The sequence below is a fragment of the Emydura macquarii genome, unplaced genomic scaffold, assembly GCF_026122565.2.
Source record: "Emydura macquarii macquarii isolate MOO-44397 ecotype Brisbane River unplaced genomic scaffold, CSIRO-AGI_Emac_v2 contig_2676, whole genome shotgun sequence".
Classification (NCBI taxonomy): Eukaryota; Metazoa; Chordata; order Testudines; family Chelidae; genus Emydura; species Emydura macquarii.
Window position 1 is genome coordinate 48428591 of NW_027132813.1, and position 20700 is coordinate 48449290.

The 20700-nt window shown below is 40.2% G+C and overlaps 1 protein-coding gene across 2 annotated transcripts in view; it reads left to right on the plus strand.

Annotated features, from left to right (window-relative positions):
* The first annotated feature begins 598 nt into the window (after positions 1 to 598).
* The window catches only part of GPCPD1 (glycerophosphocholine phosphodiesterase 1), an 83835-nt gene continuing 63733 nt past the window's right edge, over positions 599 to 20700 (plus strand). The window contains exons 1-3 of one of the 2 annotated variants that reach the window (XM_067565338.1): positions 599 to 782; positions 1192 to 1262; positions 10298 to 10380. In XM_067565338.1, coding sequence (XP_067421439.1) covers positions 10332 to 10380 — 49 coding nt within the window. In that variant the 5' untranslated portion in view covers positions 599 to 782; positions 1192 to 1262; positions 10298 to 10331. The remainder of the gene's footprint in view (positions 783 to 1191; positions 1263 to 10297; positions 10381 to 20700) is intronic. The other variant, XM_067565339.1, reaches the window with a different exon arrangement.

Genomic DNA, 20700 nt, shown 5'->3' on the forward strand with positions numbered 1-20700 from the left:
CATGTCTTCATTTCTGAGTGTTTCTAGACACACACACACATCTGTCTTTTCTTATTTCCTCATATTAAGAGATGGCATTCCTTATTCCCTCATCATAATGAAGGTGAAAGTCATCATGCACCACACAACCACTGGTTTATAGCTTTGCATACTTGCAAATCTGTTTACAGGCCAAATTCACTGCCAGGGCAGAAAAGGGGGACATCTATTGCTTTGTTTGGCTGTAAAAAGGCCTAATACACAGGAGTGCTGCTGATAAGAGATTGCGTTTTTTTCTTTGCCCCAGTCACCACACCTGATCTAGGGCAAGGGGTCACAAAGCAAGATCCCTGCCAAAAGCCAGAAGTGTCTCCAGCCCCTTCCGAGAGGGCACTCTCCCCTCTGATTGGCCGACCGTTGCTGCTCCACTGATTGGCTGACTTTCTCAGCTCAGCCCCGCCCCCCGACCCTTCCTGCCTCGGCTGCCCTCGGCGCCCCGCCCTCTCGCCTATCTGTCACTTGCCCCCCCACCAGCTGCGCTTTCCAGGAATCGTTGCCGGCCCGCGCCTATTGGCTGTGCGTGTCACGTGGCCGCCGTGTTTTCCCCGCCTCGCGCCCGCTTTGGCCGGGCGGTTGAAACCGGTTTTGCTTTGGCCGGCAGCTAGGGGCGGTTGGGGACGCCGAGCTCTGCGGGGAGCTGGGGCGGCGCGTCCTGCTGCCGGAGTCGCTGCTGCTGCTGCTGTCGCCGCTGCTTCCTCCTCACACAAAGGCAGCCGGGGCAGCCAGCCGCGTTCAGCGCCCAGGTCAGCGCGGGGATGGAGGGGTCTCTGGCCGGGGGGTCGGGAACAGGGGGAGGGCAGCGCTGGGGGGGGGGTGTGCGGGGAGTGCAGGGCTCCCGGGGGGCGGCGGAGGTGGCGTGGTATTGGGCTGGAGCTGTCGGGGTCCGGCTGTGGGCAGGGAGGCGGGTGTGGGGCAGGATGCGGTGTCTCCCGCGCCCGGCGCTGCGGAGGGTGACGCCGGTCGGGGCAGATGCTGTCCGGCGAGCCGGGCGCGGAGGGCAGCCTCTGGCCGGAGCAGCTGTTCCGTGCGGGGAGGTTTTGTTTCCGGCCCTGATTGGGCGCAGAGCCGGTGACGAGTCGGCAGCGGGCGGTTGCGGGGGGGGCTGTTCAGACCGCGTTTCGTTTCACTTCATGTTGTGTAACCTGTTCTCAGCCTGAGGAGACGCATCTCGGGTAGCTGCAGCCAGCAAGTGTCGGGACAGCTCTCTGGTTAGGAGCAGCACGGTGAGTCGCTGACAGCGCTATCTCCCAGTGCGTCCTGTGACTCCTCGGGGGCGCTATGGGGAGACGGGGGGGTCACCCATCCTTTGGGCTGCTTCTGGACGGGAAAACAAGAAACCATTCTGGTCTGCCTTAATTCATGCTTTGGTCCATATCAGCCCGTCCCTTCTTTTGACCAGAACAAAAGAGCGAAATGTGATGTGATGATGTGAAAGGGGTTAGGAGGAGTTGTCAAATCAACAAACTAGGATGCTTTCATAGATAGTAACCTTTCAGTTCCTGGGGAAATTCCAATACATGGGGTTAAATAATTACATTGTTTACTATATTTTGTGGTTAGTCATACAGATTTAATGTAAGTGAACAAGAAAATCCAGATTTAAATTTCCATTGCGTCCTTACCTTGTCTCCTTCATGACTGTTGCAGGGTGGGTACACTATTCCCTATGTGCCTCAATTACTGGATGCAGAAGTTAATTAGGTATTTGTTGAAGCTTAAATTTGTAAATTATTGTACTTGTCAGTTGATTGGATTTCTGATGTTACTTTAGTATGGTCAAGGAGCTAACTTCCTTTAGCAGTCACATCATAAAACATTTGCATAGTAGAAATACGTCACTGTCACTTCTGGAATAAGTGTGGAGTATATTAAAAAATCTTCCTGGGAAAATATTTACTTGATTGAAGAGCAGCCACTTCACAAAACTGTCAACTGGCTTTCTCTCTCTCAAAAAACAGAATGCACTACTCCGCATAATGGGTAAATAGCTTAAGAACACTTAAAAAGATCCTAGAACTGATTTTGTCCATTTCATTTTTAACATGGTAAACTGATGTGTCACAAGTTGGTCTATGGGGGGGGGCTTGCTCCTACACTGAGACCTTTTTTGTCAAGTTTAAGCATTGAAATATTTCAGCCCAAACTAGATTTTTATTAAAACACTAAACAAACGAGCACCATCCATGCATCTTGGTGTAATTGCAAACATGCCCAGATCCCTTCCACTGCTTCCCCCCTAGGAATTCAGTCTCCAGAATTGCTGTTAAATGACTGATCTGAAAGAACAGTCTGTATATAGACAGTGTTCAGCTATTTCCTGTGTTTATCTGTTTTTAAGATATGGCAATGTAAGCTAATGTCAGCTGTAAATTTGTTTTATTATGGTAGCAATTAAAATATAACTGATAATCAGAGGGTCAAAGTAGGCTATTGTAAGTACTCACCTTCAGCGACATTGTATTATTTTGTAAATATCTGGCAAATTAAATATCACCTTAAAATGTTAGTGTTGCTATTTTTAAACCCCAGACATATTGTGATACAGTTTCTTGAAATAGTGTTCCTGTTTCGTTACTTCCTCAATGATGGATTAAAATGTACAACAGGATTTTACTTTGTCAGTAGAATTTCTGCTTTTGGATCAGAAGTGTGTGTTCAAATCTTATACCTAACTTTGAGCTCATATCTAAGTGTCAATGCTGCAATGCAGTATTAAGGAGAGCTACAGCACTTGTATAAGTGCTTTCCTATATAGGCAAGATGACAAAATAAGGTCCTTTCTGTCAGTCTGTGACTATTCAGATGGGAACAAAAGGTTTCAGAACTCTTTTTAAAGAATGATAGGTGTTATGTCTTGGTATGCTGTCCAACTTTGAAATTGGTTCTGATGTCTAACCATATGTGATAATTGCTGGTTTACTTACATGCAGTAGTGACTGTAGGCATCTAATTTGTTACTTTGTGTATGAGCAGAAAATAATTGTATTCTTTGTACCATTAGCCTAATGATTTTTTTCTGGAAATAATTTAAAATACCATGTGTGATGCTGGAAGCAACTTGTGTTTGTTTGGTACCTGAGGTCCTGCTTCTGTAAGAGGGGTAAAATCACTTCTTTGAATGTTAGCTAGCACTTGTCTCCTTTTTGTTCCATATAGTACTGAATGTTATGTCCACATATACTAATTATATATAATAAAATGAATATGATTTTTAGGTTAGGCAAGCAGGGGTCTAGCAAGTGCCTTGTCTATACTTTCCTGTCAGTAGGAGTAGGTGTTGATAGCATCCATATGTTCTTGCATCCATATGGGTACTGCAATAGAGAGGACTACTTAAGATGGAAATGTGGAATTTTAAAAATATGCCTGTGAATTTTAGATGTGGAAACTATAGTCAGATTTTGATTTAATTAAGCAAAATACTTATTTTCTGCAAGACCAGTATTATAGACTTTGATCTGTTTGGTGACTAGTGTGAATTTCATGCAAACGTGATATATATGCTTATTGTTGTTTTCCTATGGATAATTAAGCAAACTCCCTGGTATAGTGACTTTTAAATATCTGCCTTTTAAAGTCCTTAATTTAAAGGTATTTAGAGGCCTAGGCAGCTAAATAATTTTACAAATCTGACCCTCCATAAAGAGCAACTGAGAGATTTTTCTCTATTGAAAGATCCAAATCCTATATTGTTATGTTGCAGGAAAAAATTACATTATCTAGGTGAGTTTCAGATTGGTGGAGTATGTGCCAGTCAGAAGTGTGATGGTCTTTTGTCTTGAAAATGTTGCTAGCTTTAGATAGGGAAAGTGATGTAAGCAAAGCTTATTTCCAGATAAATCTTGCTTCTTTTGGCTTTCTCATAAAAACCTGGCATTAGAACAGCCATACTGAGTCAAACCAATGGTCCATCTAGCCCACACAAAGTGGTTAATTCCAGATGCTTCAGAGGGAATTAACAGAACAGGGCAGTTATCGAGTGATCCATCCTCGGTTGTCCAGTCCCAGTATCAGAGTCTTAGGGACACCTGGAGCATGGGATTGCACCTCTGACCATCTTGGCTAATAGCCATTGATGAACCTATCCTCAATGAACTTAACTCTTTTTTTAACCCAATTATATGTTTAGCTGGCCCTTCACAACATTGCCTGGCAACAATTTTTACAGGTTGATTGTAAGGTAGGGTTAATACTTTTTCTCCACAACATTCATGATTTTATAGACCTCTGTCATATCCTCTCTAGTTTCTCTTTTCCAAGCTGAACAGTCCTAGTCCTTTTAAACTCTTCTCATAAAACATAGCTCATCAACACAGCTTGAATTATGTATCAACCTCAGTAGGTAAGGTTCACCTCAGAAGACCAAATCCTCGTGGTGTAATTACCCATATTTCCAGTAAGGAAAGTAAGGTGTTTTTTAAGCCTCAGCAATGAGAGAAACAGTTGTGACAGGTATGGCAACGTATTTAGTCACATCCTTAGAAAACCTTACTGAATTAAGTTTCTGTCTTTGGGGTCCATTGTATTAAATAATACATAAGCCATTCATTTTGTGCTGGGATTGTGTGTAACCTCTAGATCGAAGATGGGACATTTGTGAGACTTGGATGTTCAAAAGACTGTATTGAAAATGTGCCAGACAAGAATAGACTTTTGGGCTGTCAATGTTAAGTGGGTTTCCTGGGGGAATACCTCCAGTTATGCCAAACCCCAGTCTTTTGAAGCTACATCCTGAGAGGGTGAATGTCTGCTGATTACCTGTTCCTGGAGACTGGTGATCCATGTCCCGAGCTATATTAAAAAAACAGGCTTATCTGTCTAGTCTCAGTTCTGAATCTGAGAAAGTTATGTACTTGTAACACAGGGAAGTCACAGTTGTGGGTTTTGTATGACTAATGCCTGTCAAAGGCCAAGATTGGTTTTGGGGGTGGTCTCTGCTAAGCTTTTTAGCAAGTGTGTAGGTTCTTTTATTGTTTTTAATATGTTTTCTTTGTAATAATTTCACCTCAATAATAAATGTGCTTGCTTAGAAAGGGCTATGTGGCAACTCTATAACTGGGCGTTACATGGGTCATAGCTTCTGGAGATAAAGCAAAGTGCAAATGCTGGCCTTTTAGGCAGTCTGGCTTGCTGGGGATATCACAGTGTAAATCAGGTAGCTTTGCAGTCTTTAACACCCTGGTCAGGAGGGAGAGACACAGAGGTCTCTGCCTAAGAGAGGTGGTGGCGGCTGAGCACTCAGAATCCTAGAGTGGGTGCCTTTGGTGGACAACCAAGAGGAAATATAGGTGCACTTACCTTGAAACTGTGACAGCTGTCACAGATCATATGGGGAGCATATACCACGCATCATACTTGAAGCTCAGAACTCTGTCCTTGTATAAATGCTGGCTTAGTGACAGCCAGTTGGCAAGCTGGAACTGTCGAACATTACCTTCTAGAAACTCCTTAAACCAGCTGTATGACGTAATGTAGATTACATACCACTATCAGGCTGGACATGAATTCTAAAAACCAATATGGAAGTTTTTGTATGTATATCTCAGAAATCACTGCAGAGTTTGGCATGATTAGCATCCCTTGCTTCAAAGACTGATGGCCAGATGGTTATTTTGGGTTACTAGTGGAGTAAGTGCATTGGCAAACTTATCTAAGAAGCTTTTATAAATCTTAACCTCAGTGACTACTGGTTTGAGTGAGTATGGTTTGGCCTTCATTTTTTAGTGCTAATATTTTCTCTACTTTTTTGAAAGCTAAGATTTTTAAATATTCCAGTCTCATTCCAGATTCCTGTTAAATGTTTAATAAACTTTAGATATTTAGTGTATATAGTATAGGTTTGCAAAGAATGTTACTTGTATGCACTAGAAAATGTTACTTGTCTGCACTAGAAGATGCAGTTACAATTATCATTTAAGTGGAAAACTTAAGTCTTCTAGCTAACATTGAGTTTGAGGAAAAAACGGGTTTAACTAGAGCTTATAGCAGCTATGCTTGTTTTTTCCCTAAAGGGTGGCTGTACTAAGAAAAACGAAGTGTTCTTAGCTAAACAGCTTTGCTGTTGCTTAATTTACCATGTATATCAGGCAAAACATTTCAGTGCTGCTCGAAATTTTTCATTGTAATTCTTGTGAAAGTTGGAAACTTCAAAAGAGCACCTACAGCAGCAGAAAGCTGTACTGAAGATCTAGTCATGAAGTGATTAATACCACCAGGATTGTAGTCAAACCCATCCCCTCTCCCCCAAAAAACCTAAGCTTGAAATTAACAAAATGTTGACTTGTTTTCGTATATTCAGTTTGCAGCCAAAAATTAGACCCAAACATCATGTATGCTAAGAGTCCTAAGCTATGCTACGGGCAATCTTTATGGGAAACAATTGTTATACTTAATTGTGGTGCATCCACACTTATCTCCCCACAGAGAGAAGGGAGATGCACCTTTCTCTCTGCCTCCAAGCACGTTCTTTAGCTGCTCCCCCTGTCCCCATCTATGCCCCTTCCTCCGCTAGTCACTTCTTGGGGGGAGAGGAAGAAGTCTAAGTGCTTTTAGGCTACCTGTTGTGTTGTAGGGGAGTCTAATTGCCTCATACACCCTCTTGTACTTAGTGGGGATGGGAAGAGAACTGGTAAACAAAGGGATGTAGCTTATTATGCAGTACTTGTTACCTGTGCATCTTACAAAATTATGAAGAGACTCTAATAAGATATTAATTCTTCTTTTTCCATCTGCAGGCTACTGGACACTTATTTGTATGTTGGTTTTATTGTGGGTATGCAAAGACTAAGTGGGTTTAGCATTTTGCTTTGCTCTGATGCTGCAAGGTTCCTTAACCCCTCTTTTCTCTAACTTGAACACATAAGGAGACTTTTGTCATGAAGTAATGGGACCCAGATTCCAAATGATCTCACGTTGGTGTGCTGTACTAATTGCTTTGTCCCACCTCATGCTTAGAAACCCTGCCCATCAGTCCCTACCTTGTCCAATGAGGTTGGGGTGATGGGTAGAGTTCCTTAACCAACCCTCTGAAGACAATGCAGCACAGTGGTCTGGACTCAGAGTTCTGATCCTGCTGTTAGGACAAATTTCTCCTTGGGAAGCCCCCAGAGGCTATAAAGGTGAGAGAGATTGCTTTGTGGGGGAGGGGAACTTTGCTGATGGATGTGAGACTTAATGAGAAGCTGACTCTCACTTGCAGGGCTCAGTGTGTAGATGTTTGAGATCAGGCTGTAGCCTGAGTGCTCAGACCCTCTCATCTTGCACAGTCCTAGAGCCTGGGTTCCAGCCCGAGTCCAAAAGTCTACACTGCAGTTAAACAGTGCATTAACCCAAATCAGCTTTCACAGACCAACTTCAAGTTTTTAACTGCAGTGTAGACATACCCTTTCTGGCTATTGGGAGGGACTCTGGATGGGCATATTTTCCTGTCTCCGTTTAGGTGTCTATACCATAACATCAATACTTAGCTGGATGAGACATCTGCTTCCTGTGGAGAAGGGACTGGATTTTGTTAAAAGGTTGTTCCTTCTTTGTTTGCATCCGGGATCAATGACATTACATAAAAATTGATATCAGGGATGTGCTATTGCCTAGGTTCCTAGATAAGTTCCTGTGTAAGTTCATAGGACACTTGCAGTTGTGATAGTGTAAAATTGCATTTTCGTCTATTGTAATGTGTAACTGCCTCTGATAAATGTATCAAATACGGCTATAAGTGTCATTATAAATAGGATCTTTTATCTTAGTGATGCTATTTAGCCTGGTTTTTTAATTGGAATTCAGAACATCATTGTCTGAAATATTTTAGAAGTAATTCTGAACTTGATCCACTAGGATAAAGAAGTCAACAATTCTGCTTTAGTCAGATCTGGAGATTCATTAGGCTTTTCAGAACTCTGAAGATTCTTGCAGGTGTGGAGAAATAGGGGACTACCCTTGACAACTCTTAATTGGCTAATGAGTATTGCGTACCAATAGGAGTCAAAGGCTTATAAAATTTGGATGACACTGATTAGCCAGAGAATTAGAATTCTTAGCCATAAAAATCTTCCTCTTGCCATGCAAGAGTTTAAAGGAATAAAATTAAAGCCTTCTGGACAGGTGAATTGTGTATTCTTTTCAAGATATATTATGTTGTTCATATAGTATCATGAATGTACACAGTGCTTTACAAGTAGAGAATAATATACAGCATGGATAAGGATTTTGATGCATTAAGGTAAAATAAGAGGGAAATCTAAACTGAAATATATTAATTTGATGCCACAAATAGGTGTGTGTGTTTGTTTCGTATTTCATACTTGCAGGCATTGCTCCTGAAGGAAACCTTTCTTGAAAATTGTTTGATTTTTGTACCTAAATATGGTTAGACTAATTATATGCCAGATGTTGTTGGCAAGGAGTTCTACAGCTGCAGTACTGTCCCTGAAAGTATTCTGTTTCCTGTGTGTGTTAGTTTAAATTAGGTTTTTATTCAGGTTTGTTATGCCTGTGGAATTTGTGGTAGTCTTTTTGAGATAGATAGCTGGGAATCAAAATTGGTGTAACAGATGCATGGTCTCTTTCATATCAGCCTTAATTTTGTGAGACATGCTGCGTCATCCTTTGGAGGCAGTGCTATCCAATGATAAGGCATTGGTCAGGGACGCCAGAAGTTCTGGGTTCAGTTTTCAGCTGTGCCAGTTAACTGCTCGATAACACTGGGCAACTCACTTCCTCTGTGTGCCTCAACTCCCCTTTGTTGAAACAGAAAGGACCTCCTTGTTTCCACTTAAGTGAATCTCCTCCGTTCCGCATCCTCAGGCACAGAAGGGAAAGAGGTGAAGGGTGTGGGGCAGAAGAGGGACAGTGGAGTGAGCAAAGATGGAACACAGACCCAAAGGGAAGAGATGTGGAAGACACAGAAGGAAGAAACTCAAACATTAGAACTTGTTTTCTGCAGCTCTCTGGCTTTCTGTTCTGGGCTCTCAAGAATTACCTTTCTGCATTTTCCTCTATTCTGTCTCACTCTCTAACTTCTCTCTGTCTTCAGGGCTCCTGCTCAGCTCTATACACCTTTCCTGTGCTGTTGCAACCACTGGAGGGTCTGGGGTTGCCCTCTAGTGTTGTAACTTGAGAGCTTTGGTGTTACTGAACAAAAAACATTGAACTCAGGCATGCTGTCCAGCATTGTATTAAATAAACAGTACCTCTATTTACAACTGGATTTTTGAAGCCTGGTGTGAAGTGTTCAGAAACTGATTAGGTGGGAGCACAGTACTAAACTTTTTTGCAGTATATAACCTTTTCAAAATCATTTGGATTTAGCATCCCATTGGGTGGTTCATTTACATACAGTACACGCTATTTACATATAGAAACATTATGGCCTTCATTGACTCTGATATAACTTTTATAAATAATGGAAAGGAATTATTTTAACTTTTATATATGTAACAAATCCATAGATATCTAAGACAGGCAGTGTTGTCACTAGGAACTTTATCTTTTTATCTCTAAAATACCTTGCATATTTAAGGCAGGACAATAAGGCATGGCTAATTTTAATAGTCATAGAATTCTGAGTAAATGTGATTTCCCCCCTCCCCCCCCCCCCCCCCAGTTATTAAAGTAGCACTACTATGGTTATGTAAACTATTGTCATTTTTTCATTGCTGCCATATTATTTTGAGTTAAATGCTCTTTCCGAGGAAGCTTGATTTTTGTTAATATTTGCTTTAGTTATGTATAAATTCATAATTGATTTTTCTGCTTGTCTGCATTATTCTTCAGCTTTGAAGTAAGAGTAAAGAATAGCTTAGAGGCATCTGCTTACCTATAGAAAAGCCATTGGCCATTGAAGGTTATAATTTCACTTTGCATCTAATGGTAAAGCTCCCCTTGACTTCATTGGGAGCAGAGTTAGGCAAATGCTGAGTGCTTTAGAAAAACCTTCCCCTAAAAATATTGACCGAATGTTATATATAGTTGCATGTATGAATCTCACTATTTCTGTTTAACACTTGTTAATCTTGTAAATAGGCCCTGTGTCACATTGACTTCCTCACTGGCTGGGCAATGGTTTCTTGATCCGGTCAGTCCTTTTGCTTTGGGTTGCTGTGGAGTGCAACAGAGCTCACAAGTACTGCTGCTCACTCAAAACATTAAGACCAATAGTTGGTCACCTCCCTATAGATGACTGAAGTTCATACCCTAGGTTTTAGTGAGACAGCTACAGAGACAGTATATTGTTATTGAAATACCTTTTTTCCCCCAATAGGAGACAACAGCCTTCTTAGTCATTATCTGCAAGTATGACCCCATCTCAAGTTACCTTTGAAGTAAGAGGAACATCAATACCAGGTACAAAAATCACACTTGTCATATTTTTTTTGTGTTGTAAAACTAGAAGAAAAACTTTAAGCCATACAGTTAAGGAATACTTTTTTATTTTAATTAGAGGGTGAAGAATCATATAATTTTGATACTGGGGATGATGAGGCACAGGAGGATGGATCAGTAAAGAGGAGCTTTACAGAATAATTGTTCTTTAGGAGAGATTTGGGGAATGAGTTTTATGCCATTTATTAAAGCTGTTTGAAAAATGTTAGCAAACTAGAGATTTTGATATACTCCCTGAAATAGTTCTGAATACTTTTAAAATTAGAATTGTATTTGTGATAACCTTTCTTTATCAAGTGGAAATATTTAGCATTAATCCTGACCTCAGTATGCACGCATACTTTGCCGTGTTTCTTGGAAAATACTCTGTGCATGAATAGGTATGCAGATGGCTTCTATTGAACCAAATAGAACAAGGGTATCTGTTTTGAAGGAGTTTGGAACATAAGAGTTGACATATTGCCTTAGTGGGCAAGAATGGAATAAACTCCCATAGTGGAAGTTTTTCTAATTACATCTGTTAGTGGTTGCTTTATGCCATGAACATGAGGGTTCTTGTCCCTTCTTTAATTTTTATTTTATCTAATGTAACTATAGATGCTCTCACTGATATATATCAATGTCAAATCCTCTTTTTTGAATTTTACTGAGCACTAATTAAGCCTGAGTGGTACTTTCTGGGATAAGGTTCTGCTGAGTTAATTACGCAGTGTATAAAGTATTTCCTTTTTATCAGTTGTAAACTTTCTCTTGTTTTCACTGAACTTCTCTTTGTTGTTGGGAAGAGGTAAATCGGAGCACCTAACTTCTTTTCTTTACCATTCATTACTTTGTAAACCTCTATCACTTTCCCTCTTAATTGTCTTATCTCTAAACTCTAATAGTCCCAGCATTTTCATTCTCTCATATGGAAATTTTGCCATGCCTCTAATCCTTTAATTTCCTTGTATGAACCCTTTCTATTTCTGCTATACTCATTTTGAAATAGCAGAACTAGAACTGAACACAGTAGTGCAGCTTAGGGCCTACCACTGACTTACATAATGGGGTTACAGTATTAGTGTTGTGCAGTGTCCCCTTCTTTATACATGCTAACATCTTGGTTTTTATTTGACTACAGATATATATTGCAAAGATATTAACTAATTTTTGTAGTAACTTATATATTTCAGGCTTTTGTTCTGAATGACCATGGTTTAATTTAGAATCTATTAAGTGAGCAGCAGACACCCCTGGTTTGGTTGACTACTCTTTCTATGTACGTTATACATCATTTGAAAGCTTATATCTAGTTTAAGGTGAGGGGTGATGTGGACCTGTCAAGTGGTGTGGTTACAATACAAACAGGAACGAAGTGACACCACCACATTAAAATGACCATTTTGAAATATTGGCATTCATTTCTGTTAGTTTAATGACTGTTGTTTCAAGACCTAAAATTGGATTTCTTTGTGACCTCAAGCATCACAACAACGATCTAAAGGGTAAAACAAAATCTAATAATTTATATAGATATCATTGAAATGTAACAGCACTAGTGATGTTTCTATTCAACATCATCTTGTTCATCATTATGATCTCTGTCGAGAGTGTGTGGATTACCACAGCCTTCACTGCGTTGCTGTGTATCCCCATATAATATTTCCTTGTAGCATTCAAAGGAACATTACATACATATAAAGCAGTGCCATTAGACCAAGCATAAAAGATGATAATATTCCATGTTCTAATTATGCTAGTTCCCTGGTTGGGGTATGTGTCCATTTTATCACTTCATAAGAGCAGATCTTGAGGTGGACTTGACCAGACCTTGTCCAAAATTGGAATTGACAATCTGTGCTCCTGATCCTTGATACTTAATCCAGATTACATTCCTTCGGATACATTGAATTCAGAGTAAGTGCACATACAAAAGTCCACACCCTCATCAGCAGTTTCTGTATTGGTCAGGAGGAAGTTCACCCTCAGACTGATGTATGTCTTTGATCCATGAGCTAGGAATCCTGTAGAGGGTGAAGACATCACTGTTCTCCTTGATCACCAGGATACGCATTTAACACAGGAGAACCAGGCGCTTCTTTATTGGGACTGGCATTCTCAACTGGAACAGAAGTGATTGGTGCCTGTGGGGGTAAAGCACTTTTGTGGTACAGTTTCAGAGGGGTAGCCGTGTTAGTCTGTTTTCAGCAAAAAAAAACAAGAGTACTGTGGCACCTTAAAGACTAACAAATTTATTTGGACATAAGCTTTTGTGTGCAGAAATCCACTTTGTCAGCTGTGGTTCAGTTTCAGCTGGTTAACATGATATGCTTTTATATCATGCTTGCCTGTAACTTGGAATTTATACACAGAGGAGCCAAGCTTATCAATAATACGATTGTATTGTATTGTAATACCCAATGGCTGGGTCCCTAACTGTGCTTCAGGACTGCATACAATAGGAGCATCACCAGGTCTCCAACTTCCTAGTTATTCTCCTTCTGCCATGATCAAAGTGAGCCTTTTCCTTTCTTCTGGCCTTTCCCATTTTAACTGCCACATGCCAGTGCAAATCTTTCAGATGAGCATGCAGAATTTGCATATATATATCCAATTTGATGCCTGCAGGTTGAAAATCATTGATTTGTCAGATTAGGTGCTCCAGCAATCTAATTTTTTGCCTGTCATCATTATGAAGGGTGATCCAGCTAATTGAGGCTGCCTGGATAGCTCTAAGCACCATAATAACGTGTATCAGAACTTCCCAATTTTTCCTGATAGCGTTTATCAGTTTCCTCAACATCTGTATACTTGTCCGATTGGTTCTTTCCACCATCCCAGATAACTATGGGTGAAGAGGGATGTATACATTTTGCTGAATCCCCAACAATTATAGCCAGTTTCGGAAAACGCAGCTGGTAAAGAGAGTATCTGTCAGATTCTGTTTTTGCTAGGAGCCTTCAGAGAGAGAATTACTGGTCTGCAAAGACTTTAGCTGTGGCGGAAGTGGTATCTACCTTAAAGGGAAATGCCTCTACCCGTTTGCAAAAGGGATCCACAGTAACCAGAAGGAATTTGTTTCTTTCTGGTGGATGGGAGTGGCCCCTCAAAATCAATTTTGTGCGTGATCATGGTCCTGAACACCTTTGTGGCCTAAGACCAAACAATTCTCACTGTATTGTTTAACATCTTCCCTTATAGCTGTCCGCAAACCCAATTTAGAAAATCTTTGAAGGATCTTCTTGGTTCTCTGATGGCTTTCAGAAGGAATGTTGTTTACTGAATAAATGACCTCCCTTTTGAATTTGATGTGGCACCACCTATACAGGGAAGTCCTGCCCAGTATACATGAACACACCGTCAGTTTGGATTCAAAGACTTTAAATGATGAACCACTGGGTAACCAAGTTTCTGTACTTTCCTTTGCACCCTTTTCTGCTTCCCTGGGGATTTCTGGTGGCCTAATTGCTTTTAAAATAGACCAGTCTTCTCTTTGTAAGGCTTGAATGTTAGGTGGTGAATTTTCCTGACTCTCTTCACCTGAGGATGCTGGGGGCAAGGTGATTAGCTGTCCCAGGAACATGTGGACAAAGATCCAAGTCATCCCCCCTACAATGCCTTTCTTGGCTAACAAATCACCTAAATTCTCAGCATGGAAAGTATCCGATTTATCATCCTTTCATCTTATGAACATAAGGAGGTTCATCAGAGCGAGAGGCTAAAATACTGCTATATGACAACAAGGAATCATATGTCAAAGGTGGCCCATCCGATGAAGTGAACCCATGTGCTTGCCAGAAAGGTAGAAATTCTGAAAGTGCATTGCACACCTAGGCTGAATTAGAAAAGAAGACAATGGGCACAGTGAAATACACAGCAAAACTCTAATGCACATGCTACTGCAGCTAATTTGATGTATTGACCAGAATGTGGGGAGCATGAAAAGGAAAAGAGAAACCTTGCTTGTTGAATCTAGGGAGTCATCTATCATCCTTTGTAAAAACGCCTGTGATCCAGGGATGTGGTATAGGACTGAATATGTAGTCCAAACCCTGTGTTTGGCTTAACTTGTTCATAGAAGCTGGACCCATCTATGACAATATTCATAGTTTTCTGCAGATCAAGTGTGGATGGCAAAAGCTTGAAAAACTGAGTTAATTCACTGTTCAAATAAGACATTGGACACCCATGTGGTTCTCCTTCATACAAAAACCCAGCTGGCAAAGGAGACTGGACCTTTAAAAGGCTCCACTTTAAATCTTTCCCCTGTAGTAATAGAGATCAGTGTGCCAAACAAGCATTTGATACTTGCCCAACCTTGACTCCATTTGATAGCAGGATATTTAGTGGTGTGTGAGAAGAGTAAAATGATGGGATTTGAGCCAATTAGGAAGGTAAAATACATAGACCAAGTAGTGGCTAGCACAAAACTTAATTTCTTGGGGGGAAAATCCAGGATTGGGATTGTGTTTGGGGTCACCCTGCAGTATAATCAAGTCTGGTAAGAGCCAGAGTGTAACCCAAGTGTGGCTGGCAGGTTGCAGTTAAGGTGCAACTTGCATGCTGGTAGGCTGTCTGTGTGTCTGCTGCTTGGGGATATGAACTTCTTTCAGGTATGCTTTCTTGTCCTTCTAAGCACTCAGCCACCATGGTGATGGGTATAGCTTAAAAATATAGTTGAGAAAAGAGTGAAGAGACTGTTTCATCCTGTCTCCAGTGTGATAGAACAAATTATAACTTTGAGACCTGTGAAGACAGACACCAAAATTAGTGAGCTCATCTGATCTTGATACTTTAAATTACTGTGCGTAGTACAATTGGGTATACTGTATAATACAGGTCTCTCAGCAACCTTCATTCCAGCCACAAGCCTACCCATCCTTCCTTCTAATGGCATATTTCCAAGGCAGTCATGTAACCCTTTATCTTCCACTTTAATTGCAGTTCCTTACGGTTTTAAATAACAAATGCAAGATGTGGGGAAATGATAAAGTGAGTTTAAATCAAGCACAGAATTGTCTATAAGATTATAAAAATTTGAAAGATGTATGCATTCTGACAGATAGAAAAGCATCTAGGTGGTATAAGGCTTGAAATATTTTCCCCTATATAAATTACTTATTAAAAACTAATTAATCCTTAGCTAAACCTATTTATATAAAGTTTTATCATGTAGCTTCTCATACCTGTATCAACCCTGTATCAATATCCTCTGGGTGTCTTTAAGTCTGGGATCATCTGTTGCTTCCCATTCAGTCTTTCAGACAGTCTCGGGAAGCAAGAGGTTTAGCTGAAGTCTCTGATCCCTTAAGGAGTTCAGGGTGTTCCACTTTTCCCCTTTACATTCCTTCCATGCTGCAAATCAGAATATTCCAACACCTTCTTGTGACTTCTTGCTCTAAATTGAATATGGAAGCAGTTAGTCATTAGGTGGAAGATGCATGGAATCTGCATTTGTATGTTGTTACAAAGATGCCACTTGGATATACCTGTTTTGTAGTTCTTTTGCTGTACCTGATAACGCAGTTCCTGCATATTTATAGGTTATCATAGGGTTTCCAGTTTCAACTTAAAATGATAAATCTAAATCCCATTACCAAAAATCTGAATATGATTTTTTTAAATAAAATACCTTGGAAAAGTGCTTGCAAAAGAGGCAGGTGGTGTTATTCTCTGTAGCATGTAACTTCAAAGGGACAATTTTGAACATAATTTCCTGGTTAGGAGGAAGGAAAGCAGTCCAATACTACTGCAGCTTATGGAGCAACTGAATAAATTATTCAGTATATCATTCTGCTCTTTGATATAAAAATGTTATGTTCTTTGGTGGTAATTAGGACAGCAAGAAGTGCAAGCTGGAAGTAAACAGGAAAACAATCTACCTTACATAGTTTACTACTACAATGATATTGGCAAAATAACAAATATATAATAGATGCCTTTTCACTAGTCATCTGTTATAATTCCTTAGGACACAAACTTTGTCACATTTCAGTTTAAAATTACACGCTTATGTATAACAAGAAGAGAAGTAATAGACTATTAAAACAAAAATATGCATTCAGACAGAAACCAATGCCAACATCTTGATAATTACTAAGATAAAGTTTAGGAAGGTCACTGGTATTTGTTGATAGTTGAAGTGCAAATGTTTCATCAATAACCAATTGCAGTTTTAATAAAAAAAAGTCAATCCACAGTAAGTTTGAAGTGAGTATTCATTTATTTCACATAAATAAATCAGTAGCTGTTGCTCCACAGAAGCCACTGAACATGGAATTATGAATGTTGGCAAAGGTCCTGTTAAGAAGCAAATGTTTGGTTGCGTAAGTTTCCATTGCGTTTGAGCAAAGCGTCTCTTCCATATTTGAGGAAGAGGACAGAAGGGCAAAAATATACTTTTACCAGTATAAAAAAACTTGAACACTTTTTAACAGCTCTATAGGCAAAATGTCCAGGGGTTGGAAGCTGAAATCCAATATGAATATATTGCCTACTAAGTAGCAGTGTCTTTGATTTTTGTATTTTTAAAATGAATCTCCATATTTCCAGTTGTCACAATCTGTAAAAAGCTTCTGCTGTGCTGCTTATTTCCTTCCTTTACTTGTAATGTTATTTCTAAAGCAACAAGTTGTGACATTGCTGTCACTAGCAGAACTCACTTGGGTGAGAAGATTTTTTTTTTTTTCCCCTAATTGTAATGGCCCCAGTAAAGAACAAGGTTAGAGAAAACTGATTTGTCAGTGGTTTGCTGTGAGCTTTTCTCTAGCAAATACTTCAGAGTGAGAATGGGGATGATTGTACTGTTTGTTTCCTACAGTGCTAACTTGACTCGGTTTCATTCTGCTGCTACGAATGGAGAAGTGCTTTAGGGCAGTGCAGGGCAGGATGCAGGCCTGAGGACAAGGAGACAAACTTTTCAAGAGGCTTCAGCAGTTCTCTATGCAGTTACATATTTTTTTCCTCCTTATCTAGGCGTCATGTGTTAATTTTGTCAAATCAGAGCTGTAAATAATAAGTGATGTATGAAATGAGAATCCTTGCCTCGTATATTGAAAGTATTTTAGTCCCAGTTCAATACTGTTTTCTGCAGTATTCGGCTAAGGGGTGTTGCAATAATCTTGGAAATGCTCTTAACATTAAGTAATTCAAGTTTGATATACTTGCATTTCTCTAGTGCCTTTCACGTGGGGATTTTACAGCATTTTACAAACACTAATTAAGCCTCACAACCTTTCTGGAGGTACGTTAGGGATCACTACTCTATCATTTTAAATACAGCAATCTGTGTTGCAACTTGCTGTGTGATAAGCAATTACCAGACCTTCACATGTTTAGGACAAGAAATCAAGAATATCAATGCAGGGGAATTTAGGGAGGTGGAATATAATTACCCAATCTAGAGACTGGCCAGGACACAGGCTTTACCCTTACTCTTAAGACAAGAGACATAGGATTTTTAATGAGCACATGGGAAAGATCTGTTTTTGTTTTCCATTTGCCCCAGAATAAGCCGGGCCTTGATTTTTTTTAAATGCTTTAAAAACTTGCTAAAAGCTGCTATGATAGATATGACTTATTAGCAACTCAGCTGCAAGCAAAAAGTTGCTATTATACAGCAGTTGCTGATAAGTGGAAGGCAGGTTTGTGAGACAACAGCCAGAGAAGCAGCACTGGGATGGGTCTTCCCTGGCTGCAGCACTACAAGTCTGCCTATGTAGAGGACAGCATTGGAGAGGAGATCTGCAAACTAGTTGCCAGGTCTTTCCATGGGGAGCAGGGGCACAGGGGACCCATGGAACTGCATTTTACATTTCTCTGTGCTCTCCGGTGGTTGGGGGTCAGCAATCTTCTGGCAGGGTGTGGGGAGAGGTACCCTGCAGCCAGGCTGTAGCCCCACTCCCTGCTATTGCTCTGCCCCACAGCCTTCCTTCCCAGACCACAGCCCTTTACTCTTTGTGCAAGGCCTGTGTGCAGGCAGGTTTGCAATTGCAGTCCCTGAAAGAACTGTTGGGATGGATTGAGCACTGGTCACAGGCAGACTTGTGGGGTTGCGGCCAAAGAAGGCGTGTCCCAGCACTTCAGTGCTTAATTTGTAATGAAATAGGTGCCAGGGCTCAAGCAATTTTTTTACTTTCATAACTGATGCGGCAATCCCAGAGGTGCCGGAGCTATGAACTGCCCAGCCTAGAGGTGCCGGGGCTCAGTCCTGAGAAGCCCTGGCACAAATGAAGCACTGCAGTACTTCCTTTCCTGACTGTAGCCTTGCAAACCTGCCTACCCAGGGTGCTTGGCACATCCCAGTGTTCCTTCAGGGGCTGCAGCCTTGCAAACCTGCTTGCAGGTGGCACCTTCCTTACTCCCAAAATGTTGCTAATAAGCAGCATACCGCTAGTAATACCCAAATCCCATTGATGATGAGATGGGATTGTTTCCCAGCAATATGTTGCTATTAACTGGAAGCTATTAATATCAGGTTTGTTATTAAGTGGAATCTGTTGCTAGTAAGTGCAATTTTAAGGGTGTTCCAAATGGTTTTTAACTTAATATTAATCTACTGTAACAGTTCTAGGTTGGTATCTCTTGCCTTTGATTGTAGCTGTGTGGTGCAAAACAAATCTTTGCTGTAGCACATGCTTTTGAAAGAATAGAAAAAGCAAAGCACCTGACTTGCATTGATCATATACATCAGATACATAGTAAGTGCATTGGCATATTATCCATCTGCATTTGTATGTTTACAATGGGGACTGTAAAGTAGGTCTGGATTCTATTTTTCTTTTAAATATTTTAAAGAAAACATTGATGCAAACTTTGATTTAGGCAAAATGGGGCAAATAATTACTATTGTTGGGACAGAACAACGTTGGTAACATCCTTTTTAAAGTTGTAAGTTTTTCATCTGCCTCTGAGCTGCAATGTATTCTTTCACAGTATGAAAATCTGAAATAGCTGTCAGAGATAGTGACTTGTGGTGCTGGTTCATGGCTTTTATTAAGGCTTCCTGCGTCTCTGTTCAAGCTAATAGTTGAAAATACCTAGGCCATTGTCATGACAGGTAGTCTTAGTTAGCCTTCATTAATCCCAGTTTTCTGATGCTCATGTTTTCTGAAATTGAAGAATTATTTTTCTTTTGGGCTAAAATGCTCTGTTTGGTCTCTGCTCAAAGGTGAAATTATTTTTGAAACTTGAAGTTAAGACAATTCAGTTTTTAGTGAGGATGAACAAATTCTAATCCTATTTTTACTTTTTAGAAACTGTTCCAGTAGAAATGACTGAAGTTTGAAACTTTGCATGCAGATTGTCCTTAAAGAAGGGGTAGTGCTTTTTTAGGGGTTTTGGGGAAGGAGATTGTAAATGGAGGAGGAAACAGGGCAAGCTTACTAAAAAGGCTCAGTGAGCATCTAATAAACTTCCAGCAGAGCCAAATGAAATCCTATCATCGAGTTAAAATTTCTGTGTTCTTGGGAGTGTAGACCACTGCTCTGAAGTGGGACACTTTGCCTGAGGAAGATGGGGCAGAGGACAATACTTACTGTATAAACTACCAAAAAGAAAAACCCCTCAAAGTACTGTTGTAACATCAAGAAAAGGAAAAATGTTAAAGTTGTGCAGCTGAAGTAATTGGAGCAAAATTCTTAAGATTCTGAATGTTAAGGTCCCAACAGAAACATTAACACCTTAACTTGTCCTTGTCTCATATATATTTTAATGTGTGTATATGTCATGTTGTACATATGCACAACCATTAATTTTATGTGGTGATTTAAATTCATATATACCTAAAAATAACTAAATTAAAAGAACAAGGTTAAGGTTGCAAAGTCAAGTACTCAAGTTTGAAAATGCCAGAATAAAGGTTGCCTGCACAAACTTAATTCTGCTCCCTTTGTGTGCATGTGTTATGACAGTGTTTATACAGCCAGGTGCTATTTTTTTCCATTCAAAAGTATAACAGAGAAAGATAAATACTTGTTGTCAGTAGAGAGCACATACTTTCTGAAGGTGTATCTTGGTAATGGGAGTACTCACCTATGTAAAGTTAAGCACGTGCATAAATATTTGTGAGTGTGGGGCTTAAATTAGCAGCCTGCTCTCTTATCAGTGCTTTCCAGTTTGTTGACACTGGTTAAGAGAGACTTTTAAAAACAAACAACAAATTAGTGGCCACTTATTGGGTGCAAAATTCTGCTTGAGCTACCATTATGTATTTGAAATTAATTTCAAGGAAACTGATTTGGCATAAAGCATCTACACTTCAGAACCTGCCTGGGGTGGTTGAGCAGCATTGCTGAAGGATTT